This window comes from Physella acuta, unplaced genomic scaffold (genome assembly GCF_028476545.2).
Source record: "Physella acuta isolate Inbredline_101_S28 unplaced genomic scaffold, ASM2847654v3 ptg001166l, whole genome shotgun sequence".
Taxonomy (NCBI): Eukaryota; Metazoa; Mollusca; class Gastropoda; family Physidae; genus Physella; species Physella acuta.
Genome location: NW_026732683.1, coordinates 88951 through 116784, shown reverse-complemented (window position 1 = coordinate 116784; position 27834 = coordinate 88951). Strand labels below are relative to the sequence as shown.

The 27834-nt window shown below is 39.5% G+C and overlaps 1 protein-coding gene across 2 annotated transcripts in view; it reads right to left on the bottom strand.

Annotated features, from left to right (window-relative positions):
* Window positions 1-27834, bottom strand: part of LOC131956643 (homeobox protein cut-like 1) — a 110183-nt gene that overhangs the window by 58351 nt on the left and 23998 nt on the right. For both annotated transcript variants that reach the window (XM_059321173.1, XM_059321174.1), the window contains exons 2-3: window positions 13253-13363; window positions 2999-3125 (exon numbers count right to left, since the gene is read on the bottom strand). In XM_059321173.1, coding sequence (XP_059177156.1) covers window positions 2999-3125; window positions 13253-13363 — 238 coding nt within the window. The remainder of the gene's footprint in view (window positions 1-2998; window positions 3126-13252; window positions 13364-27834) is intronic.

Here is a 27834-nt window from a genome sequence, read left to right as displayed (position 1 = left end):
CATCCCAAGTCTAGCTTTAAAAGTTCATAGGCGACACGGGCCTGTCCTAGAGATGGGTGTTAATCAATCAGCTCCAGTAAGTCAACAGAGCAACACCCAAGGTGCCGGGCCAAAGTCATATCACACACGGCGACACCGTCAGGTGGCAACTCGCGAGGGGGAAGGGTGTGAGCCGATGGCGAGTCACGTGACGGTCCTCACACCCCCGCGCCCGGGGGCTGGCCTGATATACACCAGGATTAACATAAACCCCCCACCTGACGATCAATGTTAAAAAAAATGGAGCGCTTCGTGCAACCTGTTCATCGGTATAAAATTCGAGCCATTCAGGTCAGATCTATTTAACAGTTAGGAGAGAGAGACAGAATGATTCATCTCATTAAACACATTATCAATATGACGAGCACGGATGTAGCACCTTTGGCCATAAACATGGAAATAAGTATCGATTTCCCTCTCGGATGTCTATCTAGTGATGGACCCCCAATTGTCAGCGCACACTTGCCGTCATTGATCTTTGGATCGGATCCAGATCAGATGCTTGCTCGGGATAGCAGCACACGTTGGGGGACTATTCAGCATTTGCTCGGGATAGCAGCACACGTTGGGGGACTATTCAGCATTTGCTCGGGATAGCAGCACACGTTGGGGGACTATTCAGCATTTGCTCGGGATAGCAGCACAGGTTGGGGGACTATTCAGCATTTGCTCGGGATAGCAGCACAGGTTGGGGGACTATTCAGCATTTGCTCGGGATAGCAGCACAGGTTGGGGGACTATTCAGCATTTGCTCGGGATAGCAGCACAGGTTGGGGGACTATTCAGCATTTGCTCGGGATAGCAGCACACGTTGGGGGACTATTCAGCATTTGCTCGGGATAGCAGCACACGTTGGGGGACTATTCAGCATTTGCTCGGGATAGCAGCACACGTTGGGGGACTATTCAGCATTAGCTCGGGATAGCAGCACACGTTGGGGGACTATTCAGCATTAGCTCGGGATAGCAGCACACGTTGGGGGACTATTCAGCATTTGCTCGGGATAGCAGCACAGGTTGGGGGACTATTCAGCATTTGCTCGGGATAGCAGCACACGTTGGGGGACTATTCAGCATTTGCTCGGGATAGCAGCACACGTTGGGGGACTATTCAGCATTTGCTCGGGATAGCAGCACACGTTGGGGGACTATTCAGCATTTGCTCGGGATAGCAGCACACGTTGGGGGACTATTCAGCATTAGCTCGGGATAGCAGCACACGTTGGGGGACTATTCAGCATTTGCTCGGGATAGCAGCACACGTTGGGGGACTATTCAGCATTTGCTCGGGATAGCAGCACACGTTGGGGGACTATTCAGCATTTGCTCGGGATAGTAGCACAGGTTGGGAGACTATTCAGCATTTGCTCGGGATAGCAGGACACGTTGGGGGACTATTCAGCATTTGCTCGGGATAGCAGCACACGTTGGGAGACTATTCAGCATTTGCTCGGGATAGCAGCACACGTTGGGGGACTATTCAGCATTTGCTCGGGATAGCAGCACACGTTGGGAGACTATTCAGCATTTGCTCGGGATAGCAGCACACGTTGGGGGACTATTCAGCATTTGCTCGGGATAGCAGCACACGTTGGGGGACTATTCAGCATTTGCTCGGGATAGCAGCACACGTTGGGGGACTATTCAGCATTTGCTCGGGATAGCAGCACAGGTTGGGGGACTATTCAGCATTTGCTCGGGATAGCAGCACACGTTGGGGGACTATTCAGCATTTGCTCGGGATAGCAGCACACGTTGGGGGACTATTCAGCATTTGCTCGGGATAGCAGCACAGGTTGGAGGACTATTCAGCATTTGCTCGGGATAGCAGGACACGTTGGGGGACTATTCAGCATTTGCTCGGGATAGCAGCACAGGTTGGGGGACTATTCAGCATTTGCTCGGGATAGCAGCACACGTTGGGGGACTATTCAGCATTTGCTCGGGATAGCAGCACACGTTGGGGGACTATTCAGCATTTGCTCGGGATAGCAGCACACGTTGGGGGACTATTCAGCATTTGCTCGGGATAGCAGCACAGGTTGGGGGACTATTCAGCACTTGCTCGGGATAGCAGCACAGGTTGGGGGACTATTCAGCATTTGTTCGGGATAGCAGCACAGGTTGGGGGACTATTCAGCATTTGCTCGGGATAGCAGCACAGGTTGGAGGACTATTCAGCATTTGCTCGGGATAGCAGCACAGGTTGGGGGACTATTCAGCATTTGCTCGGGATAGCAGCACAGGTTGGAGGACTATTCAGCATACAGCTGGCCCACCGTCAACGTGGTGGGTTTTTTATAAAAGGCATGTTGTTGTGTATAGCCGTAAGTCAGTAATGTTGGGGCTGATGCATACTGTTAGTGAAGGTTGGATATGTACTGTAGGTTTAGGTTCGGTTTAAACAAAAGATCATTCTATTATAAGCTCATATACTAAGGCACTGAGGAGTTAATAGATCGTTTGGTCAATACAACTAGTTAGGCTTAGGGTCAATACAACTAATCAGTTATGTATACTCAGTTAAGGTTAGACTAATACAATGTGTTAGGCTTAGGGTCAATACAACTAATCAGTTATGTAAACTCAGTTAAGGTTGGACTATTACAATGAGTTAGGGTTTGGTCATCACAAAACGAACAGTCTAAAATCAGCTGTAATACAGGTACACGCTATGGTTAGTCCCTGCGTTATTTCAACTAGTTAAGGTCAATTCAAATCATCAATTATGTCAATACATGCAATCGGTTAGACCAACACAAATGGTTATGGTTAAGTCAACAGTCAGTTTCAGTCTAGTGTAATCGCTTAAGATTACATACATACAAGGTCTTGAGTTTTTTTCATTCCAAATCGACCAACCTAACACCACCTCCAACACAGACACACGGTATAATTAATACTGGTAGAAGTGTGCAAGTGTTAGACGAATGTGTCCTAGCCCAATCAGGTGTACTCACCAGGGAGGTCAATGAGTTTCTTGTAGACCGACAAGAAGGCTGCCTCAGCTGCTTTGCTGCGTTTAGACAGGGAGTCGATTTCAACTTGAAAACTTTTTAACAGTGGTGCCACTACTTTGCGAATATCCTGGGGGAAAAAGAACAGTAGAGATATAACAGTGGGGTACAACATCTTCTGTCAAAATAGACCGTAAGACATATAATAGTAAGCTACAAAAATAAAATAATAACGTACAAAATGTCTTGTCAACATTTTTTTTAGTAAGATATAATAAATTTTCAAAACTAAAGTGAAGTATGTAAGTTAAAAGTAAAAGCATAGTCCATAGAAGTATTTAAGTTAAAAGTAAAAGCATAGTCCATAGTACATGATGAATAAGAATTGTTGGTTCCGTGGAATCAGTTGACGAAGATAATGTTAATAATTCACTCTCAAAAAACGTATCCTTATTTGATTATGAAAAAAAAACGAAATTAGTTCACAAATAGCACGTTGTTAATTTTAATTTTCAAAAAGTACATGAGATTTAAATTATAAAAAGAATAAATAAACTCTTTTGAGATAGAGATGTCTTGTAGCCTAACGTAGGTAGGGCCAGCAAGCAATGTTACTGGACATCAGTCATTAACGTGGATGTAGCCGATTGAACCCCGTACATCTGGTTAATCCAGCTCATAGAACAGACGAGGGAACGTTTGATGGGGGAGGATCAGCCAGATCAAGGCGCTATATCTCATGTCCAACACAAATATGTGGTCGAACAACTCAATGTTTCGTCAAACGGCTACATCTGTGGTCGAACAACTATATTGATGGGCATGACGGACATAAATATGAGGTCAATGTGACATATTATTATGTCAATACGACAATACAATATGGTTCAACAACAATATTATATGGTCAATAAGACAAAATATTTGGTCGATACGAAAATATAATGTGGTCCATCGCCTAAATTTTAAGGTCAATCAGACAAAATATTTGGCAAATACGTAATATTATGTCAATACGACAATATAATGTGCACCATCAAATAGGCCTACATTATATGGTCGATACGAACACAAAATTCGTGGTCAAACAACAAAATATGTGGTCAAACAAATTTATGGACGTTGCGACAAAATATTTCGTTAAAAACCACAAAATGTATGGTTAAATACGACAAGATGTATGGTCAAATACGACGGAAAGCGTAATCAAGCATAAATAGTATGAGATCAAACATATAGTTTAGGTAAACATCATAAAAAATACGTGATCCATGTGAACAAAAGGATCAACGCAAAAAGTATACTTTCTAACATATCCTTTACATCCTGCAAATCACTATAAATAAACCGGGAGTGATCTCCCCTAAACTTTCTCGAATATTCTTATATAAAATAACAGGGGATGGGAACTCGGGCTATAGACATGATTTTTAATCCATTTTAAATACTTAAAGTTTTAAAAATAGAATAAAATCTCGTAGACAAATTAATTGCACACCAAGTGAACGCGAAATAAAAAAGCGCATAATAGTGCGCAATATTATTATTACTTTTAAAATTTACATTAGTTTTTTGAGAAATCGGAAGTAGCGTAAAGTACTACTTCCAGTCAACGGAAATGACTCAAAATTTAATAGAAGGTAGAGAATTAGATCTTTTACTTACGTATGAAATTTCATTTATCTATCTGAAATAGTACTCAAGTTATAGGCTTTTGAAAAATTCAAAGTAGGAAAAGTACCACTTCCGGTTATCGGAAATCGCTCAAAAGTTGATACGGATCTACGATTTTGATAAAATACTTATATATGAAATTTCATCAACCTAGCTGTAACGGTACTCAAGTTATCGTGTTTACACACGGACACACACACACAGACACACACACAGACACACAGACATACGGACAAGATTGCAAAATTATGTTTTTCCGTATCAGTGAGATGCAAAACGTCGAGATTTGCAAAAATCTCGATTTTTTTTTTTTTGCACGATTACAAGACTTTCTCTATACTTCGTATATACGAGAAAGTAAAAACTAAAAAAAAAACAAAAAAAAAACAACAACCACCGTATGGCTTATCAGATACGGAAGATATAAAACTGACAGATACCTAATCTCCTAAAACAATGACTTCTGGTAACGAGAAGTCAATTCTCTCTGGAACATTCTCCAAAAGAAAACTCAACGGAAACGCGCACGGCTTATCCAAAACATCGATAGAAAAAACAAAAAACAAAAAAACAAAAACAAACCGCTATCAATAACAAAAGGAAACTGATCCGGTCGTCATCTGATCAAGTCAGGCATTAATATCCTCTCTTGTTCTTTTAATTGCTGGAGAAAATGAAAAAAAAAATCCGAACTAAATGATCATCCGGAGAAAAACCCAATCAGACGCCACACAAAGCTAACGGCAACTCGCGATTCATTTCTAACAAGAAATTACAGTTGGCATTAGTATCCCACATTACTACGGCGGTACAAGGGAATAAGTGGCAATTTTCTAGAGACATTAGAGAAAATGTAAAATCGCAGCGAATCAAATCACAAAGTCAGAAAATGTCGCAATGATTTCATCTGCCACGTTGGCGTTCAATTTTTAACTGGAATTGCTGCACTCTGCCACGTGGCTTCCAATCACAGAGTTAATGGAGTACAGTCTTGGATAGGGGCAGCAACTTCAACACTACACAGTGGGAGATAACGCGACTATAAGCAGCATTTGGTATACAAGTAATGCCTTAAATATGGAAGATAAAAGGACATTTTAAATGATACCGATCAATAAAAAAAAAATGATTTTTAAAAAAAAGGCTTCTGTTTAGGTTATAAATATAATTTTGGAGGGGATTTGCTCCATCACAAGTATTACGCATATAGCCCGTTGACTCCGTCCTCAGACTGCTATTCTTTCTGAATTTTCTTCTGTAGTCTTTAACACCCAAGAACAATCTGCAAAGTAGCAGTTGTTTTGATTTTGGAGTTGTCTCTCTTAGTTGGGCTCCTGTCGAGCTTTATCTGCCCTAGATTCAAACTTGGGACTTTTGGAGTTAGCGACCATGAGCTATCCTGTCCGACCACGCCATCCTTTACTTGTCGATTCTTCAAACTTTTCTTGTATCCGTGCGTGAGTGTAAAACAACGACACTTGTTTATATTATTTTTAGCTTAACAATCAGTTGTGTTATAGTCCTCTCTCTCTCTCTCTCTCTCTCTCTCTCTCTCTCTCTCTCTCTCTCTCTCTCTCTCTCTCTCTCTCTCTCTCTATATATATATATATATATATATATATATATATATATAATATATATAATATATATATGTATATATATATATATATATATATATATATATATATATATAGTTCTACACAGATAAAACAATTAAAACGCTATTAAAAAAAAAACAAAAAAACAACGAATGTCCTACATACACAATGGTGCTCTGGTTAAACAATCAATTACTAATTATCTCCCACTTTACCATCAGACCATAACTAAACCATTCTCTCCCCTCAGTAATCAGCCATGACAGCAGCTTTAAAAAAAGTATTAGTAACTCTGTCCAAACTTAGCCCTGATGACTCAAAGCTACTGCAATAAGTGTGAGAATTGCTACAAGACTCCCATTGTTTTGTTCAGACCAGGCTCTTATATCTAAACTTAGATAGGGGAGAGCTAACACGCGAGGGTGAGATGAAAGTTTTGGACTTAACATGATGACATCCAACCGATGATGGTAAAACTGCACGCATCATTGACTCGGTTATAAAGGGCTAATCCACCAAGTGTAATAAATAGAAAACACTTATATAAGGGCCTGATTAATTCAGTAACGTATACTAATTATAACGCAGACGAGGGGCCAATCGATTAATAAGAGAATGGAGTAAAGGGACTTATTCAATAAGTAAAAATTGATACGTCGTTTGAAAAAAAAAAAACCCACCAAGTCCGGATATGTAACACTATATCATCTATATCTACTTGACATCTAAGTGACCAATATTAGCTAACAGCGCAAATCTCGTATGGATGGATCTGTAGCCGTAAAGTAGAGGTATGTTCCAGTTCCATGGCATGATTGAGTTGAGACATGCCCAGAGACTAAATCGAAACCCAACAGTACTGTGGTGTAGGACTAGACCGCTAGCATAGTGACCACTAGTATGGAAGGGTCTATAGCCGTAAAGCTGTGGTCAGTTCCAGTTCCATGGCATGATTGAGTTGAGACATGCCAAGAGATAGAGACTAAATCGAAGCCCAACAGTACTGTGGTGTAGGACTAGAGCATGGTGAGTGTCGTGCGAGGCTGGTGATGTACAGCCACTCGAGTATCTAAGTATTGCGTTAGTCCTGGTTTACAATAGCGAGTGGTGGCCACTTGAAAGCCCTCGACAAGTGCTTGTCCCATGCTGCTTACGGCACAGATCACTCACTGGCTTCAACAATTGAAAACTTGACAAGGGCTTTCAACCACTGGGGAAGACACAGACCACACGCAGTGATGGGCTATAGACGTCATCCACACAATGGGATACAGACGTCATCCACAGTGGGCTACAGACGTCATCCACACATTGGGCTGTAGACGTCATCCACACATTGGGCTACAGACGTCATCCACAATGGGCTATAGACGTCATCCACAGTGGGCTACATAAGTCATCCACACACTGGGCTACAGACGTCATCCACACACTGGGCTACAGACGTCATCCACAGAGGGCTACATAAGTCATCCACACAACGGGCTATGACGTATATTCAGAATGGGCTACAGCCGTTATCCACAAAGTGGGCTGCAGACATCATCAACAGTGGGCTACATAAGTCATCCATACAATAGGATACAGACGTCATCCACAATGGGCTATAGACATCATCCAAACACTGGGCTACAGACGTCATCCACAGTGGGCTAGATAAGTCATCCACGCACTAGGCTATGACGCCATTCAGAATGGGTGGGATACAGACACCAACCTTAAAGTGGGCAACAGACACCGTCCATACATTGGGCTAGAGACACCGAGCATGATACAGTGGGCAACAAACACCGACCAATAATCTGGTCCAAGCCATATAACAAATCCGTTACAATCTCACATTAATCCCACCGGACTCAACTTGTAGCCTTAACCATAAATACAAACAATTTATACTTTTGTTGTAGCGAGCATCAATTCATTTCAAAATATTGAATTTCTCAACGACATCATCAATTTTTAAGCACCCTTTTCTATATCCCGAACGTCCATATATGGACTTCCTTAAACTCCCGGAGAAAATTTCCCCCAAGTTTTAAAATCATTACAATTTTCTATAATAAACTAACGACTCGAACCAGCGTCGGTTACCTGCATACAACATGAAAAAAAAAACCCACCCGAATCGTACTTTTTGTGCTCACAATGCGGTGATAACCCACCCACCAATCAATGGTTAAACCCCGGCTGTAGAGGAAGTCGATGGAAGCTGACAGCGTGGCAATGCGAGTTGTTTGCCCCTGATGCAATCAACAGGCTCATACAGTTCTGGATGGCCATTCTAATTACTGCGGTGACGTTGTGACTGGTGACGTGGACATGTCATGGATAACAACTGGGCAAATAGTTCCATAACCGTCTCCAGCGAATCTACTTGGCTTCAAAGAATAAGCGTTTCTCGATATTTATCTGCATGCTAAATCGGGCATTGGGAGATTGTATTCTATTTATCTTATTGTGTCAATGGTTCCAAAAGTATTAAGCGATGGGGTACTTTTTCTATTTGTTAAACCTAAAAGAATCACTCCACATAAGCTAATTACAACATTTCTCTTAGAGCTTAAAAAAGCACAATACAAATATCAGTTTAACATGTAAAAATAAAAGCCTCCCTCTTCCTGTTTAATAATAAGTTAATTATATCCTGAAACCTAGTTTCTCTTTAACAAATCAAATTACACGGAAAAAGCTAACTACTAATTACAGTGATGTAGTTGAAAATATTTGTTAAAAAGCAGAATTCAAATGACAGCACTTGAAACCATTGAAAATGATGAAAGTGTATTACACAAGCACCGTCTCGACAAGGATTCCTAGTGTTGTTTATTTTTTTTTAACTGAGCGCACAGATTGGTCAGCAACGCCATCAATTGTATCACACCCTAAGTTGATGAATTGTTTTTAATTAAGATCCTTGTAGCGCTTGGCACTGTTAATGTTGCATATACACGATTGGTAAGGCAGTCGCTCTTTAATGCTGTCGTGGTAAAATCGGTCTTCAACACGACACAATCGTTAGTTCCATACGAGACATCATTCGTTTCATTTAGATCAGGGGTCTCCAAACTTTTCAGCTCGAGGGCCGCATTGACCATCAGATATCAGTTCGGGGGCCAGAGTTCTGGGTGGTGGCGCCCCCACCCTCTGGAGAAGTCTACTGCCCCCCCCCCCCAACGAAATATAATTTATATTGAAATATATACACACTTCACGTGCCCCCCCCCCCCTCGGAGAAAAAAAAAGTCTGAAAGAAACACTCTCGGGGGCTGAAAACACACTCCAGGTCCGAGTTTGTTCTCTAATTGTTCTTCACGTATTTCATTCTTGAAAATGTTTTTTTCACACAGGTATCTTGTCCCAAAACATAAAAGGTAGGCCCTACTTTGATGCACAAGTTTTAATATTAGGAAAGGCTTCCTTGTGCAAAAACTAATATAAACCCACGCGCCCTTCTTTGAACCTGCCTCTAAGAAATCATTTGCTTGCAATTCAATGACCTCCAGCTGCAGTTCATCTTTGCAACTGGCCACATTTGCTTCAAAGGGGTTTTGAAACAGTCTCACTGCTTCTGCCTTTGAATCCAAGTCAGAAAACCACTACTGAAACTACTGCTGAAGGTCTTTGGAGACCCCTGATTTAGATCATGATGCAGTCTCCAACACGACACAATCGTTAGTTCCTTACGAGACATCATTCGTTTCATTTAGATCATGATGCAGTCTCCAACACGACACAATCGTTAGTTCCATACGAGACATCATTCGTTTCATTTAGATCATGATGCAGTCTCCAACACGACACAATCGTTAGTTCCATACGAGACATCATTCGTTTCATTTAGATCATGATGCAGTCTTCAACACGACACAATCGTTAGTTCCATACGAGACATCATTCGTTTCATTTAGATCATGATGCAGTCTTCAACACGACACAATCGTTAGTTCCATACGAGACATCATTCGTTTCATTTAGATCATGATGCAGTCTCCAACACGACACAATCGTTAGTTCCATACGAGACATCATTCGTTTCATTTAGATCATGATGCAGTCTCCAACACGACACAATCGTTAGTTCCATACGAGACATCATTCGTTTCATTTAGATCATGATGCAGTCTCCAACACGACACAATCGTTAGTTCCATACGAGACATCATTCGTTTCATTTAGATCATGATGCAGTCTCCAACACGACACAATCGTTAGTTCCATACGAGACATCATTCGTTTCATTTAGATCATGATGCAGTCTCCAACACGACCCAATCGTTAGTTCCATACGAGACATCATTCGTTTCATTTAGATCATGATGCAGTCTTCAACACGACCGTATCATCAATTTACTATACTACCAGCAATCCTGACCCTACCACCATTAATGTCCATACCACCAGTCTCCCATACAACACTGCCACCACTTTTGTCCCTACCACCGCTAACATGAGTCCCAATCATCAGTCCACATAATGACGATTTCACCATTTAGTCTCTACCATCTCCCACACGACCGTATCACCATATATTCTTTGTGGTACAACAATCATACAATGGTCTGTTCAAACAGGTTGGGAACCACTGGACTTTGTGGTATAACAATCATACAATGGTCTGTTCAAACAGGTTGGGAACCACTGGACTTTGTGGTACAACAATCATACAATGGTCTGTTCAAACAGGTTGGGAACCACTGGACTTTGTGGTACAACAATCATACAATGGTCTGTTCAAACAGGTTGGGAACCACTGCACTTTGTGGTACAACAATCATACAATGTTCTGTTTAAAAATGTTGGGAACCACTGGACTTTGTGGTACAACAATCATACAATGGTCTGTTCAAACAGGTTGGGAACCACTGAACTTTGTGGTACAACAATCATACAATAGTCTGTTCAAACAGGTTGGGAACCTCTGGACTTTTTGGTACAACAATCATACAATGGTCTGTTCAAACAGACTGGGAACCACTGGACTTTGTGGTACAACAATCATACAATGGTCTGTTCAAAAATGCTGGGAACCACTGGACTCTGTGGTACAACAATCATACAATGGTCTGTTCAAACAGGTTGGGAACCACTGGACTTTGTGGTACAACAATCATACAATGGTCTGTTCAAACAGACTGGGAACCACTGGACTTTGTGGTACAACAATCATACAATGGTCTGTTAAAAAATGCTGGGAACCACTGGACTGTGGTACAACAATCCTCCAATGGTCTGTTCAAACAGGTTGGGAACCACTGGACGAGGCCATGCAAAAAATGGGCGTCACAGAATGAACAGCGAGAAACTGCGATACAATCACACACTGGTATATTCCAACAATTGATGGGCAGGCGGGGACATGCACAGATCCATTGGACTAAGGATTTTAAAGAGCTTTTTTCCTGTTATTGGCCGCACTTCTTAGTACTTACATTTGTTTTTTTTTTGTTGTTTTTTTTTTTTTTTTTTACTAACTTAATATTTGACCACTTCCCCTTTAATAATACACTAACAGTTGTATTTAAATTTCGGCACGTAGTTATTTTGAAAAAAAAAAAAAACATTTTGTTTTATTGAAAATTTGCACGTTTAAAGACTGTTATCGATAGTCGTTTCTAACTAACAAGGATGTCAATGAAAGTTGTTTAAAGTTGGAAACGACCGCTAAATGTTTTACCGACCACTCAATCATCTTACGAACGATAACCATAGATATGGACCCAACTGTATTTGTCCCTTCTTAAGTACTCAACTATACAATGAAATAGAACTGTATTAAACTACTGTATTTAACTGTACAATAACAATAGAACTGTACTAAACTACTGCACGTAACTGCACAATAGAACTCTACTACTGCATTGACCATCATGTCCGAAAAATATTTTGATACTTTTCCATTCCATTTTCTGTATTGATTGAACTGGAATTGATGGGACCATTCTTTGTTCAGCCCTTGCTTTGCGTGCAGTCCGCAAATTGCTGTAAGCTTTAATTATTAGTCAATTGTTTAGCTGTTTCCACAAAGTGGATGGGGGCACTTATACCACCGTCTGTGCCACTCTGCAGGCAGTACTCGTCTACAACACGGCTGACAGGTTATTGAGTTAATCCAAGAGAGGCACGGCTTTCCTCAGACTTGGGCTAAACGGGTTCGTCAGAGCGGACCACTAAACTTGGTTCCAGCCAGAGGTTGAGTGAAAAGATGACCGGGGGAGGGGGGGGTGAGACGTTTGTGGCTACTGACTACAGTGGACGTGTGTGTTGCCATAGAAAGGGTAAGTTTGTGGAAGAATAAAAAGAAGACTGTGCTAATGTTACCATTTCGAACATGGCAAGAGAAGTAGAGTACACCAGTTGCTTAGGCATATGAAGGGATAATATGGTGAGCACTATACCCCCAGCCGCGATTACTTTCCCTAATTCGAGTAAGGTACCCATCAGAGCTGGGTCGACACAGGGATGTTATACAGATTCGAGCCTGGGATCTGTAAGAGATGTTCGGGTTAGCAGTCGTGCGCTTTACCTTCCGACCACGTCCTACCATGCTTGATTGGTAGAACAGGTAAAAAGACCTGACCCAGTGGCGTCACTAGGTCGGGTGACACCCGGCATGGGCACCCAGGGTATCACTTCCCCCCCCACTGATGAGTGTATTATCGGATGTACTAAAACTAGAGACTATTGGGATCACCCCATTCGTGTCTGATGTATACACCTTTAAAAAGTTAATAAACTAGATAGTAACACAGTTTCTCATCAACATTAACTATGTTGTGTTTTGATGTAACCCCACTGGATGTCAACTATGAGAGTTGGTGTTAGATTAAAATAGTTACTTCAGGAACCATCTAGCCAGTAAAAATAACCTACCCTAGACTATCAATACAATGTTGTATCTTGCTATATTGAGTGAACACTGTAAACTAGCCATGTCCTTTAATGAGATAGATCATGCAACGTTTCACACGAAGACTTAGCCACTTACTTCGGGTGTGTTTTTCTTGAAGTCTCTACTTTGTTCTACCAGCCGTTTTCTGGACCCCTCGCTCTCATCCTGTCTGTTGGCTAATTCTGTTGCAGTTGTGTCAAGTTCCCGCTGTAACAAAGTAAAACAGAAGGTTAAAATGCGAGGGTTAAAACAGAGGGTTAAAACACGAGGGTCTGTGAGGGGAGGACATGATGAATCATTGAAAACAGAGTCAATCTTTGGCACATTGGCTACCTTTGGCACGTTTTTTTTTTTTTTTTTTTTTTTTTTTTTTTTTTTTTTTTTTGAGTTTAACAAGGAATACTAGTATAAAATCAACATAGAACACGTGTTTCAATTTTTAGATTTTTCAAAAAAAAAAAAAAAAAAAAAAAAAAAAAAGAAATAATCTAAAAATATTTTCCTCATAATAATGAATAAAACAGGGCTTTATACAAAACGTTGGCTGACCACTGCATGAGGTTTTGGCACATGATCATATGCAGACCATTTATCATGCAATCTGTTCTCATATTATGCGACCCCGTCACTAAAACTCCACACAGACAGAGCTATAAATTACGTAGGTAGACACAGGCAATGTCGAGCGACGAAGGGAGACAATGCACCAAGATGTAAACAATCGCTGTCCACATGAGAGGATGGCATTAATTCCAAAGGGAGATAACATCCCGAGGTCCGAGCAATCGATGTTTCCGATCGGATGCTCGGGGCCCGTGGTTTCCGTTAGCCGCTAACTCCAGTTAACTCATTCATCCTATCACGCCTGTCACGTTGGGGGCAAATAGCATTAGCTGCACGTGATCCATGTCACATGACATCCGTCGCTTGTTCAACATTCACGTCTACAGGTAGGCAATAATGGGCTGTTTAACGTGTACATGTAGGCAATAATGGGCCGTATAACGTCTACAGGTAGGCAATAATGGGTCGTATAACGCGAAAACGTAGGCAATTATGAGCAGTAGAACGTGTACAGGTAGGCAATATTGGGTCATATAACATGTTCAGGTAGCAATGATGGGCCGTATAAAGTGTAAACGTAGGCAATAATGGGCCATATAACATGAAAAGGTAGGCAATAATGGGCCGTAGAACGTGTACAGGTAGGCAATATTGGGCCATATAACGTGCTCAGGTAGGCAATATTTGGCTGCTTAACGTGTAAAGGTAGGCAATAAAGAACGTAATACGTGTAGGCAATAATGGGCCGTATAACATGTACACGTAGGCAATAATAGGCTGTTTAAGATATACATGTATGAATTATTTGGCTGTTTAAGTTGTACATGTATGACATGTTAGGATGGTTAATATGTCTAATGAGAAATGTTTGGCTGTTTAAGTTGTATATTTTGCTGTTTAAATTGTATATTTTGCTGTTTAAGTTGTATATTTTGCTGTTGAAGATGCAAAGGTCTGCAACAACCTGTTTGGTAACTTTTTAACATTTCCCTTATCTTATTAGATCAAAAGAACGCTGGTGTAAATGAATACGTATTTAAAAACAAAATGTATAGCAGCAAAAATTAGACCATTAGTATAATTTGAATCCCTTCTTTTCAACATCGATATATTCCTATCAGTGGAAATTGGAGTTGAACAAAGCAATGTTTGAAAAAATAAACAAAAATTTTTAGATTTTTTTCCTCTGTTTATGTCCAACACTAAGGGATATTCATATCTTATTTTACGTATTGACTAAGCTATAATTTTAGCGTTAATGGCATCATCAAGAGAAATATGATAGCCTACATTTGCTCAAAATAAAATAAAAAATATTGACTGCATTATGTTTTCATCTAATGAAATGTAGCCTCAACCTAATAATGTTATAATTCCTTTAAAAAAAATTATCTTTAGTTTTGAATTTAATAAAATAAACGTTATACATTTTAAGTTTTTAATGGTATCAGATTTTTGTAAAAGTTTGCTATTTTCATCAATAATAATATTAATAATTGATAGTATAAAAATAACAATACTAATAATAATAAAATGTCTCCCATTTGCCAAGGAAGACAGTAGATGCACCAAGAAAGATGGAATTCTAGGGGAGTGTACCAGGACATAGGATGAAGGGGTCATGAGTTGCCCATTGTGATTCATCTTTCTACATTTGTCGGTATAGTCCAAGGCAGTGGTTCTTAACGTGTGTGCGATCGAACCACAAGGGTTCAGCGAGTCAGTCTCAGGGGTTCTGCAGAGGTCAAGACACACAAAGGACTTTTATAATTCAGGATCGGATGTAGTCAGTGCAGACGATAGACCTATTACGGGTTCGGTGAATGCGCATATAAAACTCGTGGGGTTCGGTACCTCCCAATAGGTTAAGAACCACTGGTCCAAGGTAATGCTAATCATTACGCTTGGTACCAAAAGCTGCCGAACTGATAGTATGGTATCCCACTAAACCAGGGATCTCCAAACTACGGCCCGCGGGCCAGATGTGAGATCTTTTTGTCCACGGAAAAAATCGTTTGTTGGTGATGGCTGAGGAACTTTGTCCAGAAAAATCAAAGACATGTCTGGAACTAACAGGCCCCTGAACTGAAAATTGATAGTTAATGCGGCCCTCGGACTGAAAAGTTTGGAGACCCCTGCACTAAACCATCTTTTACCAAAAACTATTTTTTTAAAAACGACAATGTCCTGGACACACTATTATGGTAGAACGTTATACTGAGTTCATTCTTGCCTTCTAACCCAGCACTCATTAGCTTCTAATACACGACTACCTATGGTCGTAAACTGTATGATTAAACGTTTGATGCTATAGGACTACGGGTCGACACTTACGACAACAGATAATGACATACTATTGGAATGTTTGACATAAGTAAATGCCTACAGGTCATGACAGACTACAATTACGTTTACAGAGCGATTAGCCAAGTAGATGTTCGATGTTTAAATCAGATTATTATATCGGATAAACTTTTTTTTGTCCTTTAAAAAATACATATTGATCCAATACGTTATTAGTAATTAGCACAGAGGGACTAAAAAAACAACAACCCACAACATAAAACTTCAATTTGTAAATATGTTAAAGACAAAAACAAATGTTTTATTGTTTAGAAAAAAAGAAAAACTGAGCAAAACGACGTTTAAAATAATAAAAAAGAAAATTATGAAGTATATATTGAAAATAAGATATCAAGTGTCTAAAATACGGTCCTGATTAGAGAAAAAACAATATGAATGGAAGAATGCGGCAGTAGATCAAATTTTGCCTGTATTCGACAAAGAATGCAGTGATAAGACGAGAGGAGAAAAAATTTAAAACCCACAATAAGACAGTAAAGTTTATCAATTCAATCAAACGCCAGTAAATATTTGAACTGTACACAAGCCATGGAAGAGGATTGAATGTTTGTTTTAATGAATGGGGGCCAGGGGGCTGGGGAGGGGAGAGGGGAGAATAAATAAAACTGGCAAAAGCTAATAATCCATCAATTCAAATATTCTCGAGGTTAAATGTGGAGAGATTCCTTATTTGTTGACTCTTGCCTATCGTTGTATTTCAAGGGGTTTGACAATCTTTGAGAGATAACGTTTTTTGTACGTCTCCCCCTTAACAGTTTTGACAGCCAGTTTCTTCACACAATGCGGCATTCAATCTTCCAATACGAACATTGTTTTCGGGTGATATTGTAAAAAAAAAAACTACACCACATACAAAAAAAAAAAAGAAAGATGAATTAAATTATAACAAGCACACCCTTTTAATGGTAGAATCTCCTAAAAATGCGAACTGATAAAACTATTACCACGCTTTAGAATACGAACCACACAATAAAAAATAAAAATAAAACACACACACAAAGAACACCAAGCAGTAAAATCTTACTAATATTAAAGCACCCTTGCAGATCTGAAGGGATATAGGGTAGACCAAACTGAACTCTAACCATCTGCGTTAGTAATCGTCCGCTCTACTATCATACCACGCCGTTCAATACCTTACCAAGCTGATGCTAAACACGCATATATATATATATATATATATATATATATATATATATATATATATATATATATATATATATATACAGTATTTAAAGTATCAAAACTTGATACACAAAATACAGCCACCCACATATTAGAAACAAATGAAAAAAAAAGAATACTAAGTTAAAAAAGCCAAACACTGGCTCAATGCAACGCTGCTGAAACAAACCTTAAGAACTTTGACATCACAGATAAATGGCCTCACTGTTGCAGATTTTTTTTACCCTGCCTAAGTCCAATCAAACAGCATTTATTCCCGTCTTGAATTGGTTGCCTACCTGAGCGTATCTTCCATGTTACACTATCTCTGCTATCAGCGAACCGAATTGAAACATATTTGTATCTATCACATGCCAAGCCTGGCTTGAAAAATCGAATGCAAAGTCAGGTTTGAAACAATCTCGTGGCATAAATAGGAAGTGAGGTCATAGTTAGGATTTTAATTCTGAGTCTTTTTTTTTTTAAAGTGTTCAATTTACTACCGTTAATGCATACTTTAATATGTGTACATCAAATTTAAATGACACAGACAAAGGACTTATTTCAATAGATTAACCAATTATAAGCAATAAATACGCTTTTAATGCAACCTCCAGACACAAATAATAAAACAATTTCAGTATACAATCGTTAATGGAGGTATAGGATTAAGCTGACTAGGCATTTATCATATAAACAGATATAGCTTTATACAAACAAAAGTATTCATACACCTATATATATATATATATATATATATATATATATATATATATATATATATATATATATATATATATATATATACATATATATATATATATATCATACGTCTTTACAACATATATGTATAAACAGATACATATTTAAGTACATATAAATACACACAGACACACACATACATAATAGCATATTTGATGATCAAGAGCCAGGAAAAAAACACCAACGAGGTCTCGCGGTGAGCAAGGTGTCATGGTGTCAAACTAAAGAAACAAACGCGGCCGTAAAAGAAACCTTGCACGGCTGATTGAAAAGGCTTTTGTCTCGTCCACACCGAGACGCGGTGCTGAGGGGATGAATAATAGATAGGGAACAGACCCGTAGGAGCCGACGGAGCAATTAACTATTCCTTTCAAATCAAACGGATCTAATCGGCAGTAGTGCCTCAACATGTGACTCTGAGATTTACGACGGGGTGTCCGGCGTTTGATGTGCAGCTACCATGGGTCTGGTGTGGGCGGCTGTTCAATGCATGACGTGGCATCGATACAGACGATTTGGTTCGCTTATTAAACTGCCATGTGTGTGTGTGTGTGTGTGTGTTCGTATTGATAGTCGTTATAGCATCCCATTGTCTGTCTGTCTGAATGTTAACTGCACGTTGACAAACTTCATCTATTTTCATTATGTAGGCCTATATGTATATGTATATGCATATGTATACATATACATATATATGCATATGTATACGTATACATATATATATACACACACACACACACACACATATATATATATATATATATATATATATATATATATATATATATATATACATATATACACACATATATATACATGCATATAATATATATATATATATATGCATATAAATATATTTATGAATAAGATTTACTAGTATATATTTTTATATATACATGCAAGTATATATATATATATATATATATATATATATATATATATATATATATATATATATATATATATATATATAAACATGTATACATATTTATTTAAAATACACTTAGATTATTTTTGATACATGTATATACATATATATATATATATATATATATATATATATATATATATATATATATATATATATATATATATATATATATATATATATATATATATATATATATATATAAACATATATATACTCACACATGTATGTGTGTGTGTGTGCACTTCTAAATAGATACAGGTGTGTAGAAATTGATGAGCCCACATAAGTTAAGCACATAGCTGGCCTCTAACAAACACTTCCGTCTATTATTCAGGTGACACGCAGACATTAATCAGCTCAACAATTTGACAAGAAAAATGACATGAAATTAACATACATTCAATCAATAGATGTAGAATATCAAGATAAAACAACATTTTGAAGGCACATACATTAATTGATATACGGCCTTTGACTAATTTATATATTCATTATAAATTTTATTCATGCCAAAGTCATTTATCTATTTTTAATTCTACTTTTATAATAACTAATCCAAAATATAATGAAAGACCCAGAGATTACCAAATAATTACGGAATGCCAAGCATAGGACAAAAGTTAGAAAGTGAGTCACCCACTCCCCCCCCCCCTATAAAAAAGCACAGGAAAAAAAAGAACAGTAGAACAACACAAAAGTAACTAGGATTTGTAAAGAAATTCACAAACGTTACGTAGTATTCTTTTAATGACGTCACGCTGTTTCATCTCTCCCTTCTGCACTAGCGTTACAAATAGACACATTTTGTGACCCCCCCCCCGGGCTCAACCCCACGACTCCCACAGGTATGTGAAAGAAATGTATAGACTACCCCTCCGAGAAAGCCAAAAACTAACCATAAAATAACAAGACTCAAAAGTAACCAAATGCAAACAGACTAACCCAACAGTGTCAAACACACACCAAAAAAAAAAAAAAAAAAAAAAAATCATCGCATCCCATAAAGTATTTGATGTAGGCAAGAAACGATAACTTCTGAAGGACGAAATCACACAACCAGTGAAAGGTCACGTGACCACATGACCCCAAAGTTCAAATCAAACGAGATGATTGCCTTAGAAATTTGAGACTATTGACACTCCCCCCCCCCCTCACCCCTGCAGCATGAATAAGGTATCGCATTCATTGATTTAAACCAACGTTCTCGCATGCTCTTCTACACGGGCTTGACATACGGCACAAAGATTTAAAAAAAAAAAAGTTTGATTTCTCCTCAGTCAACATCACAGAAACATCCACTGGCACCCACCTCCCACCATCGTGTCCAAATACAACTCGACCACTCGGCTACAGTAACGTACTAAGGTACCCTGTTAAATAAAAAAAAACGTGTAGCGGTTCAATGTTCAAACACAACCCACGTATACATTTTTTTTTTCTTCTTCCTCCCCGATAAATGGATTGGTTTAGAACTGTTCATTCAAGCCAGATAAAGTCGAAGCTGTCACAGAGAAGAAACTAGTAAAAAAAAAAACTGGCCCACTTTGAAGATAGTATCTCAAGTATAATCTTCAGGACCGCTGGGTTTTATCACTGTGAGATGGGAACCACGGAGCTAATCATAATAACCACAGCTTGGAGCATCTATATCCGGTCTTCGTTGCTCACACAAGGTTATACTAGTTGTCTCTAGACTTGTGCACACCTAGTGTCCAGATACACCACGCAACGTAAACAATCATATATATATATATATATATATATATATATATATATATATATATATATATATATATATATATATATATATATATATATATATATATATATAAGCATATATACATACACACATGATATATAGATATATTGATATATATATTAGAGAGAGAGAGAGATAGATACATAGATATATAAATAGATAGGTAGATGGATAGATGGATAGATAGATAGATAGATAGATAGATAGATAGATAGATAGATAGATAGATAGATAGATAGATAGATAGATAGATAGATAGATAGATAGATAGATAGATAGATAGATAGATAGATAGATAGGTAGATAGGTAGATTAGATAGATAGATAGATTAGATAGATAGATAGATAGATAGATAGATAGATAGATAGATAGATAGATAGATAGATAGATAGATAGATAGATAGATAGATAGATAGATAGATAGATAGATAGATAGATAGATAGAGATATATCCTTTATATAGACACATGTGTATGCTCACCCCGAATAGGTGTGTATGGTGGCACGTACTCACCCATTCGATGGACGACACATCCAGAAATAATTAGACGATGAGAAGGTCTACGCCACAGACTGCACTAGACGGTGGTGTGTACAGGCAGGGGAGGGGAGCGTTACGATTGGTACAGTCTCGGCCTGCCCTGTCTTTCGTGGCATGACGGTGGCACCACTGGCACCGTGAAGGGAATGGGGGGGGGGGGGTGAAAGTGGGGCAGGGATGGCGGATGTATGTTACATTCACGTCTGGGTTTTGGGAAACAATTTACCACAGCCAATCATTGTTACAATCTAGCGAGGAACTGCGCTCGGTGTCTAAGACCAGAGTAAAGCTGTGAACGGGAATGATACAAGAGAGAGAACTTGCCTACACCACCATACTGACGCACTTATAGGAAATTGAACACGAAATCACTAGGGACAACCATAATTGATACTTAACTCTGCCTGCAAAGATTGTATTCATTACGGAGATCTAATTATACATAAACACCGAGACATAGTACTGTTGATGATTGTCGGTGAAACGAAAACCCAGGGGTGAGGGGGTGGGTTGGGGTCGTGGCAGGCATCAACACTGTGACCTCACAGGATGGAAGGGATGGGGGGGGGGGGGGGGGGGTCACATGGAGTAGGGGTGAGAGCATCCGCTAACATACAGCAAGGAAAACAATGGCAGCAAATGATTGCCAATCGCTAAAGGAAAAGCACGCCCCTACACCGATAATGAAAGCTAGAAAAACAATAGCAAGCTTGGCTAGTATCGTGTTACATTACTATAGATCAACGTCTATGGCGGTGGGGTGGGGGGGGAGCTGTGTGCAACTCAGGAAAAAAAAACGTCCAACCTGTATCTGGGTTGGAGAAAGGAGGGAGGCAGTGTGAGCAAGTCAGGACCAACATCTATGGGGGTTGGGGGACAAGTCAAGAACAGGACCGACATCTATGGGGGTTGGGGGACAAGTCAAGAACAGGACCAACATCTATGGGGGCTGGGGGACAAGTCAAGAACAGGACCAACATCTATGTGGGCTGGGGGACCAGTCAAGAACAGGACCAACATCTATGGGGGCTGGGGGACAAGTCAAGAACTGGACCAACATCTATGGGGGCTGGGGGACAAGTCAAGAACTGGACCAACATCTATGGGGGCTGGGGGACAAGTCAAGAACTGGACCAACATCTATGGGGTTAGGGGACAGGTCAAGAACAGGACCAACATCTATGGGACCAGTCAAGAACAGGACCAACATCTATGGGGGCTGGGGGACAAGTCAAGATGAGGACCAATATGTATGGGACCAGTCAAGAACAGGATAATAGAGCATGGGGGCTGGGTGACAAAGGGAAAAACTAGTGTTTATGGGGGCTAGGGGCAAGTCAGGAACAGGACCAGCGTTTTTAGGGGAGGGGGGGGGGGGGTGAGGGAGGGAGAGGGCGATAAGAGCAGCTTTTATGAGACCTGGTGGACAAGTCAGCCACAAGAAAATATATTTACGAATAACATGCGGTTTTCATACCAGCTCAACCCGGCTTAAAACAAACGTAGTAACTGTATCCATGTGAACCAGGTTCGATGACCATTGGTTTATCTAATAGCCCAGACTGGTGATAAGCACTACAGTGGTGGTGATGTATGTTCAGCTAGCCCAGATAACGCTCCACACCATTCACATGGGAGGAAATAAAGGTAGGATACACGTCGTAAAATGAGGCAAATTTTCCAGTCGGAGAAACTGACATCAATCGAGTGATTTCCCTTCCTCCCGCCAAGCTTTCTTCAGAAACCAAATACCGATGGAAAACGAATTGAGAATAATGGCACCGTAGGGGTGGGGGAGCAGAGAGTACCACAGCAGGGTATGGTTAGCGTGAGAAGTGTTTATCAAAGCATTGAAAGCTACAAGACCTTGTGGAAGAAAGGAGGAGGGTGGGGGTTAGGGGTGGGGGAAGGGGTGGTGTGAGAAAACCACGAGAACGTAGGTAGATTGATACAAGACATCATGGCTAGAAGCCCGGGTTGGAATAACTTTTAGTGTTCTGATAAAAGAAAAAAAAATCCTATACGTCTGTATTGTATGTATATCATTATCTTCGTTACAGAGACAGAAGTAAAGTATACAGAGGAAAAGTTAGATCTACGAAGAAAGTTAAGATTATCGTATGAATTTTAAAACAGCGGTTCAGAAATGTTAACATTGGATACACAGCTTGATGGAACAAGCCAACAGTTGTTATTTTATATTTGTAAACATCAAATACAAGCAGCGAAACTTTCAGAGCAAAGGACGCGCCTTGTGGGATATCCTGTTATTATTAGATTTTAAAACGTAAACCCAACTGAACAACAAAGTTTTTTTTTTTAAAAGTTCCAGTAAGAAACACCACCACCCCAGCGCTCCCCTCCACCGACCGTATCAATCGTCCCGAAGAACGGATCAGCCCCCCTCCCAGAAGGCCAGGCGAGCCCCCCGACATAAATAGAATTGATGTGTGAGTGCGTGTGTTCGGCCTAGGACACAGTAACTTATCAGGCCGGGATCAGACCTGATAGATTCCAAGCGGGCTGGCACCAACCGCCATGTGCTTTACATTTGTCCTTAAAAGCCTTGCAAGAAAAAGGAAGAAAAAAAAACCGTGGGTGCTGGAGACGGCTCACAGACGCCAAGGCTCAAGTATAGACCAGAAATTAAGTTACCAGCTATTGATATTGGAAGGCACAAAGGACACACTTGTAAGGGGAGTCTGGAGTGGGGTGGAGGTGGGAGGTAGGTAGGTAACACGTTTTGACGGCATCTGTAGAAGATTGATGCTAATGTAGGGTGAGTGACGTGGCACTAGAAGGTTAGATACTCGCCCAACAACACTTGTAGAAGGTTGTATACACTCTGGCTACACACTAGATTTAACCCACACTACACGTACAGGCACCCGGGGAGGCAGATTAATCAAAGAACACAAAGTTGATTGAGGAAATATGAACCAGGCTAATATAGAATATATCGGCTCAAGACTTGACTCAGGGTTAAATCATGACCCAGACTAATTAAGAATTCAAGACTTGACTCAGGGTTAAATCATGACCCGGACTAATTGAGAATATATAATCTCAAGACTTGACTTTAGTTAAAATCGGCCAACATGTATGATAACACATAAGACAATGCAAGTCAAATTGACTGACGTTAGCACATCACTAAGACTGGCGCTAACTCAATCAATAACATTTACCCTAACAAATCAACACGACTGATATGGTTTTTTTTTTTAAAGTTAGAGAACGATACAGATGAAGCCAACTTAAATTAAAAAACTGACAATTTAGGTGATTGATGCTAACCTGGTTGTGTATAGCATATATCCAGGTTAAATCCTAATCCAATTAAAGCTGAACATCACAAATGGAATACACGTTCCCATTTTTTTTTGTTTCACGTTTGGAAGGTATGATCTAAGCTAGTCCCATTTGGAATGGAGCATCTCACCTACTCACCACTTGTGTAATGTACCTGAGCATTGAGTAGCAGGTAAACGATTGCTGGCTGTTTTTTTTAAAAAATAAAACCGGCAGAAAGAAGGGGGGGGGGATGGAAGGGGGGGGAGGTGTGAATCAGCGGGGTGATAGCTTGTACTCATGATGTTTACGGTTAGATAGATGAGCACAAATGAATTCAATTTGAAGGTTGGATTAAACAGTTCGTAGCTTTATACAGGGTTCGAATTTTAAAAAAAATTCAACTGGCCATCTTATGTAGAATATTTAGTTACTAGTTGTAATTCAGAAATGTACAGTGTTTTATTCAACGAACGGGCTTTTGTTTTTCTCATTGCCATATAGCTGGAGCATGGACAACAGTTAAAACTAAAGCATGGATTTGTATATCACTGAATCATGATTACTTAAGTAATGGACGGTAAGTATAGAATTGATGAGGAAGAAAAATACTGACGAGGATGGTTCTAAGAAAAAAAAAGGATAGGAAAGTCTTAATTTCAATTTTACTGTAATTACTTTATTTTTTTAAAACAATACTATATTCATCTATCTTGCATCTATTTTTAGTAAAAAACAAATAACCTTGCACTTAAACTATTCAATACTAGAAAGTAACTAAGAACAGTTTTTTTTTGTGTGTATAAAAATACCAAGTACAAAAGACACTGAACAGTGTAGTATCATCTACTACAAGCCCAGGCCACACAGATGACCGTGTACAGGCTGAACACAATTGTGTACACACAAGAATGAAACGGATAAATTCACCAGCGGCTTAATGAGGCGACCATGCCGGTACTCAGCTGGCCAATTTTCCAACTAGTCAATACGTGTCTAAAAATAAATCTGACAGGTAGGAATCCCTGACTCACTCAAACTTCAACATTACTCACTCCAATTGCTGCGATAAATAAGGGGAACACTGGAGAGAAACAACTGCGATAAATAAGGGGAACACTGGAGAGAAACAACTGCGATAAATAAGGGGAGCACTGGAGAGAAACAACTGCGATAAATAAGGGGAACACTGGAGAGAAACAACTGCGATAAATAAGGGGAACACTGGAGAGAAACAACTGCGATAAATAAGGGGAACACTGGAGAGAAACAACTGCGATAAATAAGGGGAACACTGGAGAGAAACAACTGCGATAAATAAGGGGAACACTGGAGAGAAACAACTGCGATAAATAAGGGGAACACTGGAGAGAAACAACTGCGATAAATAAGGGGAACACTGGAGAGAAACAACTGCGATAAATAAGGGGAACACTGGAGAGAAACAACTGCGATAAATAAGGGGAGCACTGGAGAGAAACAACTGCGATAAATAAGGGGAACACTGGAGAGAAACAACTGCGATAAATAAGGGGAACACTGGAGAGAAACAACTGCGATAAATAAGGGGAACACTGGAGAGAAACAACTGCGATAAATAAGGGGAACACTGGAGAGAAACAACTGCGATAAATAAGGGGAACACTGGAGAGAAACAACTGCGATAAATAAGGGGAACACTGGAGAGAAACAACTGCGATAAATAAGGGGAACACTGGAGAGAAACAAAAATGAAGCGGCCTGAACACGCAATATGATAGAACTTCTCAAAGTTGTTATTGATAGTAACGATACCCAAAACCTGATACAAAACCGGGTGAAAGAAAATTCGACATTACACTACATTAGCTTTCCTGTATAAACCTTTAGTTCTTTTCTTTAAGACATGGCTATAATATAAAAGAAAACGTTACATTTAATTCCATCATGTATTACCTGCCAAGATGTCAACAGTAAAAAAAAAAGAATAAAATCGAAGAGCAGATTAAAGTAAAGAAGATGTTGGCGCCCCACCCAGGGATCCTATCTGAGAAAATCTATGTCACTAAGACATGTGCAGTTATCTCCACTTGACAGTCCGTCGCCATACCCTCCCGCCTCCAACACACCAAAGCACAAGGCTTCTATCGAGCTTAATCATTAACTGCTCCCTCCATCAACTCGAGAAATCGGAGCCGACTCCACCCACTACACAAGGGGTATTACTCACACATCACCCCGTACACATTTCTCACGAGTTATCCCCATTTATCTCGTTTCAAGTGGCTTTCCTGAATGGAGTTAAAAAAAAAAACTTGCTGGCGTCTGAACACATCTCAAATCGGCAATCAGCGCACAGACGAACGAACGGTTGCACAAACTTTTCTCATTAGCTTATCAACATGTTTACTCTGGCCAATATCTAATCAAAAACAGAAAGTAAAAACCTACAATAGGTATTTGGCTACCCAGATACACTAGCCAAATATACAAGCAAAAACAGAAAGTAAAAAACCTACAATATGTATTTGGCTGCCCGGATACACTAGCCAAATATACAAGCAAAAACAGAAAGTAAAAAACCTACAATATGTATTTGGCTGCCCAGATACACTAGCCAAATATACAAGCAAAAACAGAAAGTAAAAAAACCTACAATATGTATTTGGCTACCCAGATACACTAGCCAAATATCTAATCAAAAACAGAAAGTAAAAAACCTACAATAGGTATTTGACTGCCCAGATACAATTGCCCAATATCTAATCAAAAACAGAAAGTAAAAACCTACAATAGGTATTTGGCTACTCTACCCAGAAACACTAGCCAAATATACAAGCAAAAACAGAAAGTAAAAAACCTACAATATGTATTTGGCTGCCCAGATACAATTGCCCAATATCTAATCAAAAACAGAAAGTAAAAACCTACAATATGTATTTGGCTACCCAGATACAATTGCCCAATATCTAACCAAAAGTAAAAACCTACAATATATAATTGACTACCCAGATACACTAGCCGTTTAAAACAACAACACAATACACCTAGTGTTTAGTAGTAGGTGAGGTCATAAATACTGAAAGCCTCATCCATCACGTGACTTCAGTAACCAATGAGCTCTTTAAAACCTTGTGACAACCCACGGTACTAACCACGTCAGTTACAGCTAACCTTAACCCCATCCCCCTCTTTAACCTCATTTCGGCCAGGCAAAGTGTAGATAATTTATTTTCTTCTTAAATCCGTATCCACGTAGCAGTGCGAGCATTGATTGGGCAAGGATGTAAATATCGCAACAAGAGGCCCAAGTTGCTGAAAT